This window comes from Mobula birostris, chromosome 17 (assembly GCF_030028105.1).
Source record: "Mobula birostris isolate sMobBir1 chromosome 17, sMobBir1.hap1, whole genome shotgun sequence".
NCBI lineage: Eukaryota > Metazoa > Chordata > Chondrichthyes > Myliobatiformes > Myliobatidae > Mobula > Mobula birostris.
Window position 1 is genome coordinate 6632254 of NC_092386.1, and position 20984 is coordinate 6653237.

At 42.4% G+C, this 20984-nt stretch overlaps 2 protein-coding genes across 2 annotated transcripts in view; one reads left to right on the forward strand and one right to left on the reverse strand.

The window, feature by feature from the left end:
* LOC140211489 (ATP-dependent clpX-like chaperone, mitochondrial) overlaps positions 1-19083 on the forward strand; it is a 127676-nt gene extending 108593 nt beyond the window's left edge. Inside the window, exons 13-17 of the mRNA XM_072281232.1 lie at positions 6138-6244; positions 6957-7084; positions 11535-11590; positions 17498-18356; positions 18695-19083. Of these exons, the coding sequence (XP_072137333.1) occupies positions 6138-6244; positions 6957-7026 (177 nt within the window). The 3' untranslated portion in view covers positions 7027-7084; positions 11535-11590; positions 17498-18356; positions 18695-19083. The remainder of the gene's footprint in view (positions 1-6137; positions 6245-6956; positions 7085-11534; positions 11591-17497; positions 18357-18694) is intronic.
* On the reverse strand, positions 15600-20906 carry LOC140211490 (putative nuclease HARBI1). The gene is made up of 2 exons (XM_072281233.1): positions 19880-20906; positions 15600-19695 (listed from the first exon to the last, which is right to left on the reverse strand). Exons 1-2 carry the CDS (start codon positions 20721-20723, stop codon positions 19247-19249), a joined length of 1293 nt encoding a protein of 430 aa, XP_072137334.1. The 5' UTR covers positions 20724-20906; the 3' UTR covers positions 15600-19246.
* Positions 20907-20984: the final 78 nt, after the last annotated feature.

Below are 20984 nucleotides of genomic sequence, written 5' to 3' on the forward strand. Positions count from 1 at the left end.
ATTCATCCTCCCCCTGCACAAGGACTTTCAGGTCCTTCTCCTGCCACTTCCAGTGTGATCCAGGAAATCTTCACGTTCCATTTCTACTCAGAGGGCAGAAATGCACCTTCCACAGCATCACTTCACTACATATCTGCTTCACTGTTAATATCGTTAGTGAGATGAGAGATTTTATTGTGGCAAAATCCAGTAATACAACACTCAGTGGTCACTTTATTTAGTGTCTCCTGTGCCTCATAAACTCACCACTCAGTTTATGCTCATGGTCTTCAGCCGCTGTCAGCCCATCCACTTCAAGTTTCGATGTGTTGTGCATCAGGGATGCTCTTTTGCACGCCACTGTTGTAATGTGTGGTTATTTGAGTTCCTGTCACCTTCCCATCAGCTTGAACCAGTCTGGCCATTCTCCTCTGAACTCTCTCATTAACAAGGCACTTTCACCCACAGAACTGCTGCTCACTAGATGTTTTCTGTCTTTTGCGCTCTTCTCTGGAAACTCTGGAGACTGTTGTGTGTGAAAATCCCAGGAGATCAGCAATTCTGAGATACGCAAAGCACCCTATCAGGCACCAACAATCATTCCATGGTCAAAGTCACTTAGATCACATTTTTCTCCATTCTGATGTTTGGTCTGAATAACAACTGAACCGCTTGACCATGTCTGCATGCTTTTAAGAATTGAGTTGCTGCCACATGATTGGCTGATTAGGTATTTGCATTAATGAGCAGGTGTACAGGTGTATCCAATAAAGTGTCCACTGAGTGTAGATGTGGGCAAAGAACAGGAATAAACAGCCCATGATCCAAAGCATGTTTTGTTTTAACTTTCATATTCTTAGATGATGTAAATCATATTCTTCTTCTTTCTTACTTACTTACTTACTTGGGCCCTTAACTCGGCCATTGATGACCTCGTGATTCCACGGTCCTCTGAAGGCGATGGTTGAAGTTCATCAACACGTCTGCCATCCACTGCATCCACTGTACAGGGGATTGACCTGTACAGCTTCACCAGAGCTCTCTTGGCAGCCTTACACCTTTCTGCCTCTCACAAAGGGGAGATTGGATTGGGCTTTGAGCAACTTCATGTGCCACAAAATGGAAAAGGAAATATTTGAATATAACACTTGGAATAGCTTGTCTGGAGATTAGATTGCATACATTTTTGCTGTGCTGAATGCTTTGCCCAAATACTAAATTGATTGTCATGTAAAAAAAACACAAAATTGGGACATATTTTCTTTGTTCTGTATGATTGTTATCATGAGTCAGACAACAGAAATACTCAGCAGCATCTTGTGTGAAGAGAAACAGGTTTAATATTTCAGATATTGGACACCATGGCAGCATAACAGTTATCGTGATGTTATTGCTGGTAGAGTTTAGAGTTCAATCCCAGCATCCTCTGTAAGGAGTCTGTACACCCTCCCCGTGGAATACATGGGCTTTCTCTGGGTGCTCTGGTGTCCTCCCATGGTCCAAAGACATGCTCATTAGTAGGTTACTTAGAACATAGAATAGTACAGTGCAGGAGGCCATTCAGCCCATAATATTGTGCTGAACCAGCTAAAAAGCAAATCAAAAAACATCCAAACACTAATCCCTCCTACCTACACCATGTCCATTTCCTGCCATCCTTCTCAGATCTATGTGCCTATCGAAAAGTAACTTAAAAGCCTCTAATATATTTGCCTCTACCGCCATACCAGGTAGTGCATTCAGGCATCCACCACTCTCTGAGTAAAAAATTTACCCCTCACATCTTGCTTGAACCTAACCCCTCTCACCTTCAATGCATGCCCTCTGGTGTTAGACATTTCAACCCTGGTAAACAGATACACACTGTCCACTCTATCTATACCTCTCATAATCTTATTGTTCCATCGTTGTCGTTGATGAAGACCTTGACACCATTATGATGATGATGGTGTCGAGACTAGCGCATGATTTGGATTTAAGTGAGGGAGAGTTGCGCAGCGTCAGCCTCACTCTCTCTTCCCAATTCTCATCAGATGGCTGGAGATGGGACTAGGCGCAGTGGATGACCAGGACGTCTTCTGTGTCTAGTTGTGCTCTACACGTTCCACAACGCTTGCAGAGACCGCCTTCTTGACTGTTGGACCTTCCATTGGTCTCTTCCGCTCAATCCGCCGGAGTCTGTCTTGACATGCTGAGATAGATAACTCCCTGTCTCACCGAGGGTTTGAGACCCGTCATCTACCTTTATCAGATCTCCCCTCAGCCTCCCCATTGCTCCAGAGAAAACAGTCCAATTTTATCCAGCCTTTAATTAATTGGCCATTGTAAGTTGTACTATGATTGAGACCCTCTGTAAGTCGGGTTCGAGCATGGATGTTGCATCTCAGCAGTCTATGTGATAAGCATACCAGGCCAGCACGATATGGAGAACAAGATGCTACCCATGCTGTAGGCTTCCCCTCTTCCTGCATCTGATGAACCCAAAGGAATGACAGAGACCGATACAGTTTGGCACCAGCAGCGTCGCAGGAATTGCCAGTCAACTTCGGACTGCCCTAGGGACTCCAGCTTTGGATTTTTCCTCAGGGTTTACTCCCGAAGCCTTCCTCATGAGTGGATATAGCCACAAGGCTGTGGAGGTTTGAAATCAGAAATTGCCTTCTCCTAGATGAGCTGCCAATCATAGCTGACAAGCCCCATCTGCCCAAAGTGATTGGTTTTAAGGTGCCAGTAATCTGTCCTTGCCACTTCTCCTGTCAGTAGAAACCATTCCGTCAGGCTTAGTAACTAAGCCACATGTCAAGGCCAGGAGCTGGACTTGGTTGTCAGAGGCCATTTGAGATTGGGAGCATTTAATAGATAATGGGAACTTTTCTCCACTACCACTCCCAGCCATAACAACCTGAAGGAACCATCTCGTGATCAGGTTAGGGTCTAAATCGGAGTTTGTCTGGGGTTGCTGGGTGGTGCAGCACAAAGGGCTGGAATGGACTATTCCACACTGTATCTCTAAATAAAATCTTCACACAGAATGCCCTTTGATTATGTTTGAGATTTTTAACATCAGTAATTTGTGGAATTTGGTTAATGTGGTTTCTAAGTCCTGTATCAATGTGGTGTCTCAAGGCTCTGATAAAGAGGAGGGAAACGGGTAAATTGCAGCAAATGGTTTTGGGAAGAGATTGAAGTGGGCATCAGGGCAACAGAACATGGGTCTTCATTGGTTGTCTCCCCCACCCTCACCAGAACACAGATTGGGCCAGTTGTGCTGTATTGCGAACCGAGCCACTGCAGGTCATGTCAATATCAAAACATCTACAAACTGAAGATATTGGGCTACTTGAAAGTGCCGGGGGAGAATGGGGTTTAAGATCATAAAACGTACAGTAGGAACAGAATGAGGGCATTCAGCCCATCAAGTCTGCTCTGACATTCCATCATTATTCATTTACTATTGTTCTCAACCCCATTCTCCTGCCTTCTTCCCATAACCTTTGACACCTTGACCAATCAAGAATCTATCAACAGAATATGAAAACAATATTGTGGAGATGTTAAATTCTGTATTTTTCACCACTTTCAATGAGGCGTAATCCTTATATGGAACATACGTGTCCTAGCATGCAAATTCAGCACTGGCAGACTTGGTGTATGAGATCAACAGTTAGGTCCAATGGCCAGGAAGGCGGTTCTGCAATGTTTCACGAGGAATGAAGGGCACAACAAGGCACAGAAGATGTCATGTTCATCTAATGCAACCACAGAAGACCTTAATTGTGATGACTTGTACTACTGGACCCAGACTTCTGAGGTTGAGAGAATGGAACTTCCCCAGTGCAACTGCTTTTCCACTGTAAAAACTCTGCCACACAGTTTTCTTCATGCAGTTCACATGGTGGAACATCACAGCCAGGGCCCATAGCCCTTGATGATCCTGGATTTTAGTCTCTGAGGCCAGTGTGCGTGCAGCCTTCAGGAGGGTAAACCAACAAAAAAAGCATCCAGCTGGACAGGGTATCTGGCCAAGTTGTAAGGACCCGTGCTAATCAGCTGGCTGGAGTGTTCACTGAGATCCTTAACCTCTCGCTTTGGCAGTCTGAGGTACCCACCTGTTTCAAGCCGGCTTTAATTATACCGGTGCCTAATAATAACCTGGTAACCTGCCTCAATGACTGCTGTCCAGTAGCACTTAATCCACAGTGTTGAAGTGTTTTGAAAGGCTGATGTTGAAACATGTACACTGCTGCCTAGAAGTAACTTGGATCCACACCAATTTGCCTACCGGAGCAACAGGTCCACAGCAGATGCCATCTCACTAGCTCTTCACTCAACCCTGGAACATCCAAAGGGCAAAGATACATATACCAGGACACACCTTATCAACTTACAGCTCAGCCTTCAATACTGTCATCCCCTCAAAACTTATCAATTAGCTTCAAGACCTTGACCTCAATACCTCCTTGTGCAATTGGATCCTCAAATTCCTCACTTGCAGAGCCCAGTCAGTTTGAATTGGCAACAACATTTCCTCCACAGTCTCCATCAGCACAGGTGCACCACAAGACTGTATGCTTAGCCCCCTGCTCTACTCGTTTTACACTAATGACTGTGTGGCTAAGCACAGCTCCAATGCCATATTCAAGTTTGCTGACAACACCACTGCTGTAGGCAGAATCAAAGGTGGTGATGAGTCAGTATGTAGGAGGGAGATTGAACATCCGGCTGAATGGTGCCAAAATGAGAACTGTTTACTCAATGTCAACAAGATTCAGGCTGATGACTTCAGGAGGAAGAAACCAGAGGTCAATGAGCCAGTCTTCATCAGAGGATCAGAGGTGGAGAGGGTCAGCGACTTTAAATTCCTGTGTTATTATTTCAAAGGACCTGTCCTGGGTCCAACACATATGCAGTTACGAAGAAAACATGGCAGCACCTCTACTTCCTTAAGATTTTGTGAAGATTCGCCATGACATCTAAAACTTTGATGAATTTCTATAGGTGGATAGTGGATAGTATTGATTGGCTGCATCATAACCTGGTATGGAAACACCAATACCCTTGAACAGAAAATCCTACAAAAGAAGTGGATACAGCCCAGCCCATCATGGGTTAAAAACCTCCCCACCACTGAGTACATCTACATGGAGTGTTGTTGCAGGAAAGCAGCATCCATCACCAGGGAACCCCACCAGCCAGAACATGCACATTTCTTGCTGCTGCCATCAGGAAGAAGGTACAGGAGCTTCAAAACGCACACCACCAGGTTTAGAAGTAATTATTACCCTTCAACCATCAGGCTCTGAATTAAAGGAGATGACTTCACTCATTGAAATGTTTCCATGACCTATGGACTCACTTTCAAGGACTCTTCATCTCATTTTCTTGATATTTATTGCTTATTTATTTACTATGATTATTTCTTTCTTTTTGTATTTGCAGTTTGTGTTTTTTGCACACTGGTTAAAAGCACAAGTTGGTGTGGTTTTTCATTGTTTCTATTATGGTTATTATTCTATTATGGATTTATTGAGTATTCCCACAATAAAATGATGACGTGGTGACATATATTTACTCTGATAATAAATTTACATTGAACTTTTGAACTTTGATTGGAGGAAAGTATCAGGGGATTTCAGCAGTAAGTATTTTACAGAGAGTGGTGGTGTGTGGAACAACCTTCCAGGGGTGGTAGTAGAGGTAGATTCATTAAGAAACTCTTAGATAGGTACTTGGATGATTGAAAAGTAAAGGACTATTTGGGAGGGAAGGGTTAGATTGATCTTACAGTTGTTTAAAAGGTCGGTACAACATTGTGGGCTGAAGGACCTCTACTTTACTGTACTGTTCTCTGTGTTCTATGTTCGTGGATTGTGGGGTACTGTGTCAAGTTCTGTTGATAAGAAATGTTTACGTGCTGCCCAATCAGAAATTGTCATCACATCTGCAAGGAAATGTTGGACAAATGAGATCCATGTTGTAATGAATTCCAACAAAAAATGTCCAGACCAGCTTTCATTCTACAAGACTTAATGGGAATTCACAAAATATTTTTGGGAAAAGTTACGCACTAAAAACAGATGTTAAAGGCTTAACTTCCAGCCTAGGATGTGCAGTCAAAATTACATGTTTGAAGGAAAGTGATGTCTGATTTATTTCAGGAACAGATACTACTTGAACCCATGTATGAGGTGCCAAATTCAAATATCATTAGAGTCCACATAGATAAGGAAGTTGTTGATGGTAAGAAGAGCCCAGAGTATATTAGGTAAGTTACCATGCTGGAGTAAACTCGTACTAACTAAATTGTCATGGTTACTCAAGTTAAGCAAGTTAAAATATTATTTGTATGATATAATAGAAAGTTTGCTATTGTCACAAAAATCTTGAATATTTTTGTCCCATAGTTTTTCATATATAATGGTATATCTTCTTCTGTATATGAAGCTTGAAGGAAATTAATTTTACTAATGGTATTATACTAATGACATTAATCTTGTGTTTCATTCCTACACGGAAACATCTGTGTCAGTATTATTTTCTGAAAACTAAGTTTTAATAAAAGGCTAAAAAGTCCAAACAACAGTAACACCTGCCTCTTTCTTTCTTTTTCTCTCTCATTTCATCTCTCAAAGAAAAATAAAGACTACGTGGGAGGGAACCATTAGACTGATCTTAGAGTTGGTTAAAATGTCAACATGAGATTGCGGGCCGAAGGGCTTGTACTGTGCTCCACTGTTCTAGGTTCTCGCACTATCTATCTATCTATCTATCTACCCCCCTCTCTGTTTCTGTCTCTCTGTCTGTTCTCTCTCTCTGTCCATCTGTCTGTCTGCCTGTCTTTTTTTCTCTGTCTCTCTGTCTCTCTGTCTCTCTCTCTCTCTCTCCCTCCTGATATTTATTCAATCTGGTATGTTTTCTTAGGTTTTACTTTCCATATTTGTGTAAACTAAACTAAAATGTGTGATTACTTCTTATAGAGCATCACCGAATGTGGATAAAAACAGTGACGATTATGACTGGATGGAAGGAGTTGACACCAACAAGTGATTAACCAGTGGAATAGTAATTAACCCGGTGGTTTGGATAATTAACTAAAACAACGAAGGCACGCTCATTTATGATGAATAAACATGGGAAGTTTCCAGATTATAGATTTTTACCACCTTATTTAAACCTTTGAGGTTGGGGTATTGGTTTATTATTGTCACATGTACTATGATTCAGTGAAGAGCTGTCTTGCAGACTGTTCCTACTGATCAAATCATTACACTGTGCACTGAGGGGGAACAAAGCAAGACATCAACAATGCAGAATAAAGTGGAACAACTAGAGAAAGTGCAGTGCAGTGTAGTGTCATAGTTGGTTAATTGGAGTCTGAAACTCACACTCACTCCTACATTACAGAAGACCATAAGACATAGGAGCAGAATTAGGCCATTCGGCCCATCGGGCCTGCTCTGCCATTATATCATGGCTGATTTATTATCTCTCTCAACTCTATTCTTCTGCCTTTTCCCCATAACCTTTGACACCCTGACTAATCCAGAACCTATCAACTTCTGCTTTAAATATGCTCAACAACTTGGCCCCCACAGCCCCAATGGCAATGAAATCCAGTGATTCACTACCCTCTGGTGAAAGAAATTCCTTCTCATCTTCTCATTCTCATCTGTTGTAAAAGGACGTTCCTCTATTCAGAGACTGTACCCTTTAATCCTAAACTCCCCTACGACAGGAAACATCATCTCCACATCCACTCTGTCTAAGCCTTTCAATATTCAATAGACTCTTCTAAATTCCAGAGCCATTAAACACTCCACATACATTAACCCTTTTATTCCTGGAATAATTCTCGTGAACATCCTCTGGAACCTCTCCAATACCACCACATCTTTTCTTAGATAAGGCGCCCAAAACTGCTCACAATACTCCAAGTGCAGTCCGACCAATTCTTTATAAAGCCTCAGCATTACATCCTTGCTTTGATATTCTAGTTCTCTCAAAATGAATGCTAACATTGCATTTGTCTTCCTTACCACTGACTCAATCTGCAAGTTAACCTTTGGGGAATCCTGAACAAGGATTCCCAAGTCCCTTTGCACCTCTGATTTCTGATTTTTTTCTCCATTTACAAAGTAGTCTACACCCCCATCCCTTCTACTAAAGTGCATGACCAAACAATTCCTATATTATATTCCATCTGCCATTTCTTTGCTCATTCTCCCAATCTGTCTAAATCCATCTGCATACTCCGAGCTATCTTCATATCATCCGCAAACTTGGCTATGAAGCCATCAATTCTGTTACCCAAGTTGTTGATATATTATGTGAAAAGGAGCAGTCTCATTACTGATCCCTGTGGAACACCACTAGTCACCAACAGCTAACCAGAGTAGACACCCTTCATTTTGACTCTCTGCCTCCTGTCAGTTAGCCAACCTTCTATCCATGGTAGTAGCTTTCCTGTAATACTGTGGGCTCTTATTTTGTTAAGCAGCCTCATGAGCATCACTTTGTCAAAGGCCTTCTGGAAATCCAAGTATGCAACATCCACTGATTCTCCTTTGTCTATCCTGTTTTTTTTCTTCAAAGAATTCCAACAGATTTTTCAACCAAGATATCCCCTTAAGGAAACCATGCTAACTTTGGCCAACTTTTCATGTGCCTTCAAGTACCTTGAAACCTTATCCTCAATAATGAACTCCAACATCTTGCCAACCACCGAAATCAGGCTAGCTGACCTATAATTTCCTTTCCTCTGCCTCCCTCCAGTCATAAAGAGTGGAGTGGCATTTGCAATTTCCCAGTCCTCCAGAACCATTCTAGAATCTATAGATCCTTGGAAGATCACTACCAATGCTTCCACAATCTCTTCACCTACCTCTTTCAGAACCCTGGTGTAGATTATCTGATCTAGGTGATTTACCTACCTTCAGACATTTCAACTTCCCAAGCACTTCCTTGGTAATAGCAGCTACACTCATTTTTGCCCCTGACACTCTTGAATTTCTGGCATACTGCTCATGTCTTCCACAGATGCAAAATACTTATTAAGTTAGCCACCGTTTCTTTGTTCCACATTACTACCTCTCTAGTATCACTTTCCAGCGGTTCAATATCCACTCTTGCCTCTCTTTACACTTTATATATCTGAACATCTTTTGGTATTCTCTTTTATATTCTTGCTAGCTTCTTTTTATATATCATCTTATCTCTCCTTATTTTTAGTTGCCTTCTGTTGATTTTCAAAATCTTCCCAATCCTCAAACTTCCCACTACTTTTAGTTACGTTATATGTTTTTATGTTGTCTTGACTTCCCTTGTCAGCCACAGTTGTCTCCTCCTCCATCTAGAATACTCTTCACTTTTGGGTTGTATCTGTCCTGTCCCTTCTGTGTACATACATCTATTGATGCTTCTGGACACATCTTCAGTGATGTTCCTGGAATCATTGGGTGTTTCGGGTCTTTCAACATCATACAACCTCCTCCAGGTGACCCAGCCGGGGCTGATCAGACCCCAGCTTGTGTCCAGATGGCTAGCTACTTATGACTCCATGGCTCCCCTCTTTTGAGCCACAGCCATCTTGGGGCCCTCTCTGCCGCATCGGTGGTAGTGCGGATGGCTCTCCTCTTCCTCTCTCCCTCGATGCCCAAAATGCTGAATGCTCTAACTAAAGAATGGGCCCTTTGCCGTTGCCTCCAGAATTTGGTTAACATCTTCATCAAACTGCTTCCACAGTGAAGTCATGTTAGCTGCAGGCCATTTGATCTGCCTCCTGTTAGACTTCATGTTCGAGGGATTAGTTTGCAACCCTTGGCGGTTCCGAGCACTATGGGGTGACTCCGGGCCTGGCCCCTCCTTCGTCTCACCAGGTTGGACACCTGCGCGTTGTGCTGCTCCTGCTCCCGCCAAACACTTCATCCTCGCTTGGTGGATCTTCAAACCATGATCGTTCTTGCAGATTTTGCCACATGCACACTGCTTCCTCATAGTCGTTTTTTCATTGCCTGGGTCTGATGTCATTGTGTGCATCCGACTGGGGTGCTCATCCTCCCCCCCTCTCGGGCACCCCTGGGGGTATCTTTTCCTTAGATTCTTTGTAGCTTTTGTGGGGGTCCTCCTCTCAGAGGACGCAGATTGGGTTCCAAGTTGTTCCCAGAAACTCCAGCCATTGCCATTCTGCCATTAAATCTGCTAGTGTACCCTTCCAATCAACTTTGGCCAGCTCCTCTCCAATGACTCTAAAATTCTCTTTACTCCATTGTAATATATCTAACTTTATCTTCTTCCCTCTCAAACTGCAGGGTGAATTCTATCACTTTATTAGGGTTCTTTTACCTTAAGCTCCAAATCAAATCTGGTATATTACACAACACCCATTGCAAAATTGCTTTTCCCTTTGTTGGCTCAACCACAAGCTGCTCTGAAAAATCATCTCATAGGCATTTTACAAGTTCACAATCAAGCACCAACCTGATTTTCCCAATCCCAAGCTACCGGCATATTGAAATCTTCCATCACTATCGCAAATTGCACTTTTTACATGTCTCTTCTATTTCCCATTGTAATTTGTATTCCACATCCTGGCTCCTGTTTGGGTGCCTGTACAAAACTTCAATTAGGGTCTTTTCACCCATGCAGTTTCTTAGCTCTGCCCTCAGTGATTCTACATCTTCCACTCCTATGTCATCTCTTTCTACGGACTTTATTTCCTTGTGCACAGCATAGCCCCTGTCACCAAACTAATTTGAAGTCTGAACAAAAAAATGTCATTTTTATACAGAAATTGATGAGTTGGATACAGATATTGACGAATTGGTATGTTAGTGTATGTTTAAATTCTGTATTTGCATGACCATCAAGGAGATAGTTTAGGAGCCTGAAGCTATTGTTTCAGAACAGTTTCTTCCCTTCTACCATCAGATTTCTGAATGACAATGAATATAAGAATACTACTTCACTATTTTTCTCTCATTTTACATATTGCAATGTAATGCTGCCACAAAAGAACAAATTTCACAACATATGCCAATGATATTAAACCCGATTCTGATCACCAATTACACTATGGTAATACAGGTATTAATAGCCAATAGAAAGGGTGGCATGGTAGCATAGTGGTTGTCACAGAATTTTACAGTCCCAGTGACCCATGTTCATTTCCTGCCACTGCCTGTGAAGAGTTTGCACGTTCTCCCCCATGACTGTGTGGGTTTCCTTCATTTGCTCCAGTTTCATCCCACAGTCCATAACACGTACAGTTTAGTAGGTTAGTTTTTCATTGTAAATTTCCCCGTGATTGGGCTAGGATTAAATTGAGAGATTGCTGGGTGGCACAGCTTGAAGGACTGGAAGGGCCTACTTTGCTCTATATCTCAATAAAAAAAATACAGTGGCATGCAAAAGTTTGGGCACCCCTGGTCAAAATTTCTGTTACTGTAAATTGCTAAGTGAGTAAAAGATGACCTGATTTCCAAAAGGCATAAAGTTAAAGATGATGCATTTCTTTAATATTTTAAGCAAGATTACTTTTTTATTTCTATCTTTTACAGTTCAAAATAACAAAAAAGGAAAAGAGCCTGAAGCAAAAGTTTGGGCACCCTGAATGGTCAGTACTTAGTAACACCCCCTTTGGCAAGTATCACAGCTTGTAAACGCTTTCTGTAGCCAGCTAAGAGTCTTTCAATTCTTGTTTGGGGGATTTTCGCCCATTCTTCCTTGCAAAAGGCTTCTAGTTCTGTGAGATTCTTGGGCCGTCTTGCATGCACTGCTGTTTTGAGGTCTATCCACAGATTCTCGATGATGTGTAGGTCGGGGGACTGTGAGGGCCATGGCAAAACCTTCAGCTTGCGCCTCTTGAGGTAGTCCATTGTGGATTTTGAGGTGTGTTTAGAATCATTATCCTGTTGTAGAAGCCATCCTCTTCATCTTCGGCTTTTTTACAGATGGTGTGATGTTTGCTTCCAGAATTTGCTGGTATTTAATTGAATTCATTCTTCTCTCTACCAGTGAATGTTCCCCATGCCACTGGCTGCAACACAAGCCCAAAGCATGATCGATCCACCCCCGTGCTTAACAGTTGGAGAGGTTTTCTTTTCATGAAATTCTGCACCCTTTTTTCTCCAAACATACCTTTGTTTTTTTTTGCACTACCTTACTTTTCATTTTTCTATTTTCTATTTATGATTTATAATTTAATTTTTTAATATTTACTATCGATTTGTAATCCAGGCAGCGGGAAGTGCAGAATCAAATATCACTGTGATGATTGTACGTTCTAGTATCAATTGTTTGGCGGCAATAAAGTATAAAGTGCTCATTGCCGCAAAAAGTTCTATTTTAACTTCATCAGTCCACAGGTTTCCAAAATGCATCAGGCTTGTTTTGATGTTCCTTTGCAAACTTCTGTTGCTGAATTTTGTGGTGAGGACACAGGAAAGGTTTCCTTCTGATGACTCTTCCATGAAGGCCATATTTGTGCAGGTGTCGCTGCACAGTAGAACAGTGCACCACCACTCTAGAGTCTGCTAAGTCTTCCTGAAGGTCTTTTACGGTCAAACAGGGGTTTTGATTTGCCTTTCCAGCAATCCTATGAGCAGTTCTTTTGGAAAGTTTTCTTGGTCTTCCAGACCTCAACTCGACCTCCACCATTCCTGTTAACTGCCATTTCTAAATTACATTACGAACTGAGGAAACGGCTACCTGAAAATGCTTTGCTATCTTCTTATAGCCTTCTCCTGCTTTGTGGGCATCATTTATTTTACTTTTCAGAGTGCTAGGCAGCTGCTTTGAGGAGCCCATGGCTGCTGATTGTTGGGACAAGGTTTGAGGAGTCAGGGTATTTATAAAGCTTTGAAATTTGCATCACCTGACCTTTCCTAACGATGACTGTGAACAAGCCATAGTCCTAACAAGCTAATTAATGTCTGAGACCTTGGTAAAAGTTATCTGAGAGCTCAAATCTCTTGGGGTGCCCAAACTTTTGCATGGTGCTCCTTTCCTTTTTTTCACTCTAAAATTGTACAAAACAAAAATAATACACCAATCTTGCTTCAAAATGTTGAAAAGAATGTTTCATCTTTAACTTTATGACTTTTGGAGATCAGTTCATCTTCTACTCACTTAACTATTCACAGTAACAGAAATTTTGACTAGAGGTGCCCAAACTTTTGCATGCCACTGCAATAAAAAAATAAATAAACTACATGTTAAAGGCCAATAATACTTCAGGATTAGTATAGTAACTGACTAATAGAATATGCCACCCTAGAATCCTTCATTTGCATCTCTATCATGTCATGGGATGCCAGATAGCTTCGGTCCCCTGCTGTGCAAAGGGAAGCTATGCTCTTCAAAGGTCTTTCTTGCCTGGACCATGCACTGTTCAAACAATCCTTGCTGGACATTATCTGAATGCTTGCCTTGCTGCAACTTCCACACAGGTAGACAATAAGATGTAAGATCATATTGAGGTAGATTGTGTGGTCAAGAGACTATGTATCATATTAGGGAACCATTCGGTAGTCTTATACTGGTGGGGTAGAGACTGTCCTTGAACCGGTGGTATGTGCCTTCAAGCTTTTATATCTTCTGCCAGAAGGAAAATGGAGAAGAGAGGATGTTTGGGTTAGGTGGGATCTTTGATTATCAGGTCATACAGTCATAAAGTACTACAATATAGTAACAGTCCCTTCGACCTCTGTAGATAGATACTTTATTGATCCGAGTGACACAGTAGCATTCAAGTGCACAGATATACAAATATTAGAAGAGAAGTAAGAAAGAATAAAAAATAAGTTAACTTAAACAGAGGGGTCATCATTTTCCTGGCTATAGGCCGACTCATTTATAAAGCCTAATGGCTGAGGGTAAGAATGACCTCATAAAGTGCTCTTTGGAGCAGTGCTGTTGTCTTAGTTTATTACTGAAAGTGCTCCTCTGTTCAGCCAGGGTGGTATGCAGAGAGTGAGAAACATTGTCCAGAATTGCCAGGATTTTCCATTGGGTCCTTTGTTCTACCACAGCCTCAAGTGTGTCTAGTTTGACTCCGATAACAGAGCCAGCCTTTCCAATCAGCCTATTGAACCTGTTGGCATCACCCATGTCGAACATGATCCACACAGTGCTCCCTGCTCATCCAAATGGGAGTAGGCTCTGTTCAGCAGGTAGATGACAACATCAACGACTCCAATATGCTCCTGGTAGGCAAACTGCAGGGGTTCGAGGGCTGATCTGACCAGGGGTCAGAGGTGAGGCAGAAACAGCCTCTCTAAGGTCTTCATGATGTGAAGGTCAGGGCCACAGGTCAGTACTCATTCAAGACTTTTGATTGATCATGCTGAATTATTCTGCCTAGTCACATTGACCTACTCCTAGACCATAGTCCTCCATTTCCCTCCCATCCATATACTTATACAATCCTCTTAAATGTTGAAATTGAACCCACGTCAACTACTTTTGCAGGCAACTTGTTCCATACACTCACCACTCTGAGTGAAAAAGCTCCCCCATTGGGTTCCCCTTCCCCTTAGATAGTCAAACTTTCACCCTTATCCTATGAACTCCAGTTCTAGTCTCACCCAACCTCAGCAGAAAAAAATTGTTTGCATTTACCTGCTTGCAACTTACCCCTCATAACTTTTTATACCTTTATATTCCTTCCTGAGTTACACTGAGCCAGAAGACACTGTTAAAGAAATAAGCCAAAAGTGGAATCTGAATTTCAAGCAAAATAACAAAACGACCAACCAAGTAATTAGGAAAGCAAATGCCTTGCTGCTGTCTACTGCAGAGGGATTGGTATACCACAGTAAGGAAATCAGGTTATTTTACAAGCATTTGGCAAGCATCCTGTAAAATATTATACTTGATAATTTATTAGATTGACATCTGGGATGAAGGGCTTCATTTGAGGAGAGGCTGAATGAGAATGGCTTATATCCAATGAAGTTAAGAAAATGAGAGGCCATCTCATTGAGACTCAAGATTCTGAAAGGAAATGGAAAAAGAATTTTCAAGGTGATGGGAAGGGTAAGGGGAAACGTGTTGGTTTGATGAATTGTTAGTATGGATTCACTGGACTTCAAATGACTTTTCATAACATAATTTTCCAATAATTTTCTGAATTTGACAGGCTTGATGTTGAATTTAGTAGCGAGGTGGAGGTAGGTCTCTATCAAAGGTGGTGTAAGGTGCTTCTTCCCTCCACTAGCCTGCAGGATGCCCCTGGGCTGGGTGTAGCATCTGCTTAGCTCCCTGATCAGAGTCATGTGAAGCCTTGGGAGCTGGTGGTGGATGGTCATATGAGCAGCTGGAGCAAATCACAAGTCCTGGTTATGCGTCCACTGATGCCAGGCAGACAATCTCTGAAGTATTGATAATGTCTAGGGTCACCCATCTTGTCAAGACACTGCCCAGAAGAAGGCAATGGCAAACCACTTCTGTAGAAAAGTTTGCCAAGCACAATCATTGCCATTTAAAGACCATGATTGCCCTTGTCTTATGTCATGGCTCATAATGAACGAACGTTAAGAGGTTTGTTTTCCTAGGCTGGAGAAGCTAAAACCAGGGACAAAGTTTTAGAATAATTGAATGGCCATTTAAAGTTCAAAGCTCAATGTAAATTTATTATCAACATTATATATATATATATATATATGTATATCACTGTGTACAATCCTGAGATTCATTTCGTTGTGGGCATACTCAATAAATCCAATTACCATAACAGAATCAATGAAAGACTGCACCCCACAGGGTGGATAACCAATGTAAAAAGACAACAAACTGTACAAATACAAAAAGAAACAAAGGAAATAATAATAATAATAAATAAGCAATAAATATTAAGAATGAAGATGAAGATTCCTTGAAACTGAGTCCATAGATTATGGGAACAGTTTAGTGATGGAGCAAATGAAAGTGAGTGAAGTTATCCCCTCTGGTTCAGGAACCTGATGGTTGAGTAGTAACTGTTCTTGAACCTGGTGGTGTAAGTCCTGAGGCTCCTGTATCTTCTTTCTGAGAAGCTCTCAGGATGAAGCTTTCATTCCAGAACTACTGAGATGTCCTGCTTCTTCAAAGAAAGAGGCTTGCCTTCTACCACCATCAACGTTGCCCTCACTCCATCCTCCCACTGCCACATCAGGGCTGGGGTTCCTCTCATCACCTACCACCTCAGTATCCTCCGAATCCAGCATATAATTCTCCGCAACTTCCGCCATCTCCAAAGAGATCCCACCTCCAAGCACATCTTTTTTCCAGGGATTTCTCCCTATGCGACTTCCTTGTTCACTTTTCTCTCCTCACTGATCTCCCTTCTGGCACATATCCTTGCAAGCAGAACAGGTGCTACCCCTGCCTCTACACCTCCTTCCTCACTACCATTCAGGGCCCCAACAGTCCTTCCAGGTGAGGCGACACTTCACCTGTGACTCCTTTGGGGTCATATACTGTGTGTGTATGTGTGTGTATATATATCACAGGGTTTACCTGTGATGGACTGGGCCATATCCACTACTTTTTGTAGGATTTTCCCTTCAAGGGTATTGGTGTTTCCATACTGTGGTGCAGCCAGTTTCTTTACCCAGAGGGAGGGTTGTAAACTGCTTGAGATTCTGCATTTGGGGCATAAGGGTTCTCTACAGGAATCAATGAGATTTAGCCGGGTAAATAGATTTGAAAAAGCAAATCTACCTTACTTATTCAGACACAAGAGATTCTGCAGAACGAGAGAAAATCTGCAGATGCTGGAAATCCAAGCAACACACACTTCATTAGGAGTTTGAAGAGATCTGATATGTCAACAAATACAATCAAAAACCTCTATAGATGTACCGTAGAGAGCATTCTGGCAGGCTGTATCACTGTCTGGTATGGGAGGGGGTGCGGGGCTACTGCACAGGGCCGAAAGAAGCTGCAGAGGGTTGTAAATTTAGTTGGCTCCATTTTGGATACTAGCCTACAAAGTACCCAGGACATCTTCAAGGAACGGTGACTCAGAAAGGCAGCGTCCATTATTAAGGACCTCCAGCACCCAGGGCATGCCCTTTTCTCACTGTTACCATCAGGTAGGAGGTACAGAAGCCTGAAGGAACAGTTTCTGCCATCTAATACCTAAATGAACATTGAACCGTTGAACACTTTTAAAATATACATTGTTTTTTTTGCACGATTTTTAATCTATTCAATGTATGTATACTGTAATTGATTTACTTATTTATGTATGCATTATTATTTTATTTTTTCTTCTATATTATGTATTGCATTGAACTGCTGCTGCTAAGTTAACAAATTTCACATCACACGCCAGTGATAATAAACCTGATTCTGATTCAAAACTCTGGAGGAACTCAGCAGAAACAAGACGAAAATCTGCAGATGCTGGTTCAATTCCTGCTGTTGCAATTGTATTTCTATGCTATATGGACTGTCCTGTTGTACATACTATTTATTACAAATTATTATAAATTGCACATTTAGATGGAGATGTAACGTAAAGATTTTTACTCCTCAGATATGCGAAGGATGGAAGAAGTAAAGTCAATTCAATGAAATCCAAGGAACACAGGCATCATCTATGGAAAAAGGTACAGTCCACGTTTTGGGCCTAGACCCTTTGGCTGGACTGATTCTGCGGAAGCTGGAAATCTAACGCAACAGGAGGAACTTAGCAGGTCAGGTAGCATCTGTGGTAGGAAAAAACATTCAATGACTTTGTTGAGAGTATTTACCAGGACTGGAATGAAACGGGGCAGAAACCAAGAAATTATCTGAAGCCAGAAACCATCCTCCAGATGTTGGCTGCAGTACTTCTGCGTCAACACCGTACGTACGGCGTATCGGCGAACCCTACGCAGAGCCTACGCGGATCCCTACGCCGTAGCCTTAAGTGCAACTCTCCCAAAATGTAACTACGCCTCGCAGCAACACAGACTGCAACAACTGTGATTGGTCCGCCTGGTAGCATCGCATTTCCTCCTATGTATTTCTGGTTGCTTATTCTTCTCTGCCATTTCAGAATTGAGAGAGAAGAGAGAAGAACGTAAGTTTGGAAAATGGATCAAGGCGAGGAGAGGTTAATGGAGGAAATCTGAAAATATGTACATTTGTACGACTCCTCGTCACCATACTATAAAGACTGCCAAACGGCATCAAATTCATGGAATGAAATTTCCAAAAACATGGGTCTGGATGTCACGGAATGCACAAAGAGATGGTAAAACTTGAGGGACAAGTATGTGTGTGCCCCGAAAAAACTCTCCAAGAGCGGGCACCCAGGCGGAAAAAAAATACCGGCGTTTTATTTGCCTCTTTCTTGGCTGGCACCATATATTAAGCACCGGGAAACAGAGTCAAATTATGACGACACCAAGGTAAATATAACCTGTTCTTTGTACCATAAACCTTTCTGTTGTCGTGTTTAGGCTAGCTAGCAAGCAAGCAGCACTGTCTAGTTGTAAACACGGCATATTGATTTGTGCAAAGATAATTCTTCTGTGAAAGAGAAATGTAATATGTAATAGGCTTTAATTGTATCTGGCTTGCTCATGAAGCAAACGCAATAACCAGTATTCTGCCAATGTAGGCATATGCCGTTTTCTTGTTTTCATAGCTCTGCCAATCCTTGTACAGACACTGAATGCATATATTACCTGTATGTATAATAACAAAGACTAACTTAAACTATTCGCAATTTCTTTTGTAATCACAGGATGGCAATGATTCAACCTCGGGGTTGTCCACCTCCTCAGTTGCTGAGGAAAACCAACCACCAGACATTTCATCTTCAAGTGCAGAATCATCATCAAGTAGTAAAGCAGCTCCTCCTCCCCCACGCTGGCTCCTCTGAGCCGTAGCCCAAGGATAGCCCAGGGGAAGAGGAGGAAAGGACATGATGACTGGTTTCAGCAGCAGTTCGCCCGGTTGGATGAACGTAAGGTGGGACTGGAACAAAGACTGCTGAACGAAAATGATGAGGTCTCCAGGTTTGTGCAAGCACTTGCTGACGTGCTGCGGAGGCTGCCGGAGGAGCACAGGGCATAATGTTTGATGTCTACAAAATGGTATTTGAGAGGCAGCAGCAGAAACAATAAACAATTGCATAATCTATTATGTTGTCTTTTTTCACGTAACACTTTCCACCTTGTATAATGTTGTGCACGGTACTGCAAGTAAGTATCATCTTGACTTTAAAACAGGGCTTTTTTTTTATTCAAACAGCTACATGTTATTTATAGGTTCATTTATTTTATGTCCTGACAATTTACTGACTACACTCTATTTTGTTCTGCAATGGCAAAAATCCTTGTGGTGATTGAAAGAAGGTCATCAGGTCGTTCTGTACACCAAGGGCAGCCCTGGTGGAGCGGCGCCTTGAAAGGTAATGAGGATCTAGAGGTTCCAGAAGATTCGTGTCCCCGGCCACCACTCTTCGCCACTCGCCTGGCTGAGGTGAGCCTGTAGCGTCTGAGTCTGCAAAATGAGCAGGGATGTATCTGCTCACAGGAGTGTTGGCTTCATCAGTGTAGGCCAGGAGGTTGTGTAGAGCGATACAAGCTTTGACAATGTTCACGGCTTTGTCAGGCAGAAATTCTAGTGGGCGACCGAGGATTCTCCACCTTGCCACCAAAATGCCTAATGTGTTCTCGACCACCCGCCAGGCTCTGGAGTGACGGTAGTTATACATCTGCTTTTCCATGGTCATATTCATCTCTATGAAGCAAAACACAAACGATTTAATAAAGTATTAATAAATAGCAAATTATTATGTGCCGATGTAGCTGTAATCACTACAAACATTTAGGGGAATATATATATATAAAATCACACAAAGCAAGCAGTATTACTTAGAATTAGATGGAATTAATTTTCATGGAATTTAATGTCTCTGACATACCTGGAAAGGGACACATGAGATTGTTGTGTAGGGGGAACGCAGCATCACCAACGATTACATGCGGGATTTTGACTCCTGTTCCTGGAAGATTGGCTGGTGGGGGCAGGTTCAGTTTGTGTTCAAGCAGCATAGAACCAAATCTGCTCTCCTTGAAGATCCCCTCCTCACTTTCCCGTCCGTATCCCCCTACATCCACCATGGTAAACCGATATCTGGCGTCGCAGACAGCCATCAGGACAATGGAGTGTGCGTCCTTGTAGTAGTCACTCCTGGCATGCTGTGGTGCCTTGATGTTCAAGTATTTTCCGTCTACACTGCCGACACAGTTCGGAAAGTTCCATAGTTGCCAAAAATCAGCAGCAATAGTTTCCCACTGGGCGACTGAAGGGCAGGGAAGGAACTCTGGCTGCAATGCTTTCCATAAAGCTGTACAGACCTCCGAAATTATGGAGGACACTGTGCTTGATGCCATTTTGTAGCTAGCTGCTACAGCCTGCTGAGTTGCACCTGAAGCCAGAACTCGAAGGGTGACTGCCAGTCTCTCAGCAATGTCTATCGGCATACTGTGCGTACACTGATGTGAAATAAATGGTTGGAGACGATGAACCAAATCTTCAAATCTACCTACTGACATCCGAAAATATTTAAAATGCATTTCCTCATCCATGTCTCTCAGCCCAGCAAATTCACCCTCTTTCTGTCTCAATCCGTTCAATGGTCGTACACACCATCTCCTCCGACGTCGTCTCTCTTTTCTGCGTTGCTGTAACTTCAATAAAAGTAACTGTTGTTTGACATTTATGAGCTCCAACTCCAACACGATGCGCTCAGTTTCCGTCGCCATTTTGTTTCAACACGAAGAAACTCAACGCGGTGGCATGGAAACCCCACCGCCAACTAGCGGTTTGGCGGTGAATTGCAGAGAGACGCAGACACACCAACGCACAAGTATAAGTGCTCACAACGTGTGTAGGCCGTGGCGTAGGTTACGGCTTCGATTTGACGTAGAAGTATAAATCTAAACCAGCCTTAAGCCGGCTGTCAGTCCGTATGCAATTTGAGTCTGACTGATTCTGATGGATGTGCGGACCGCCCACCGGTTGCA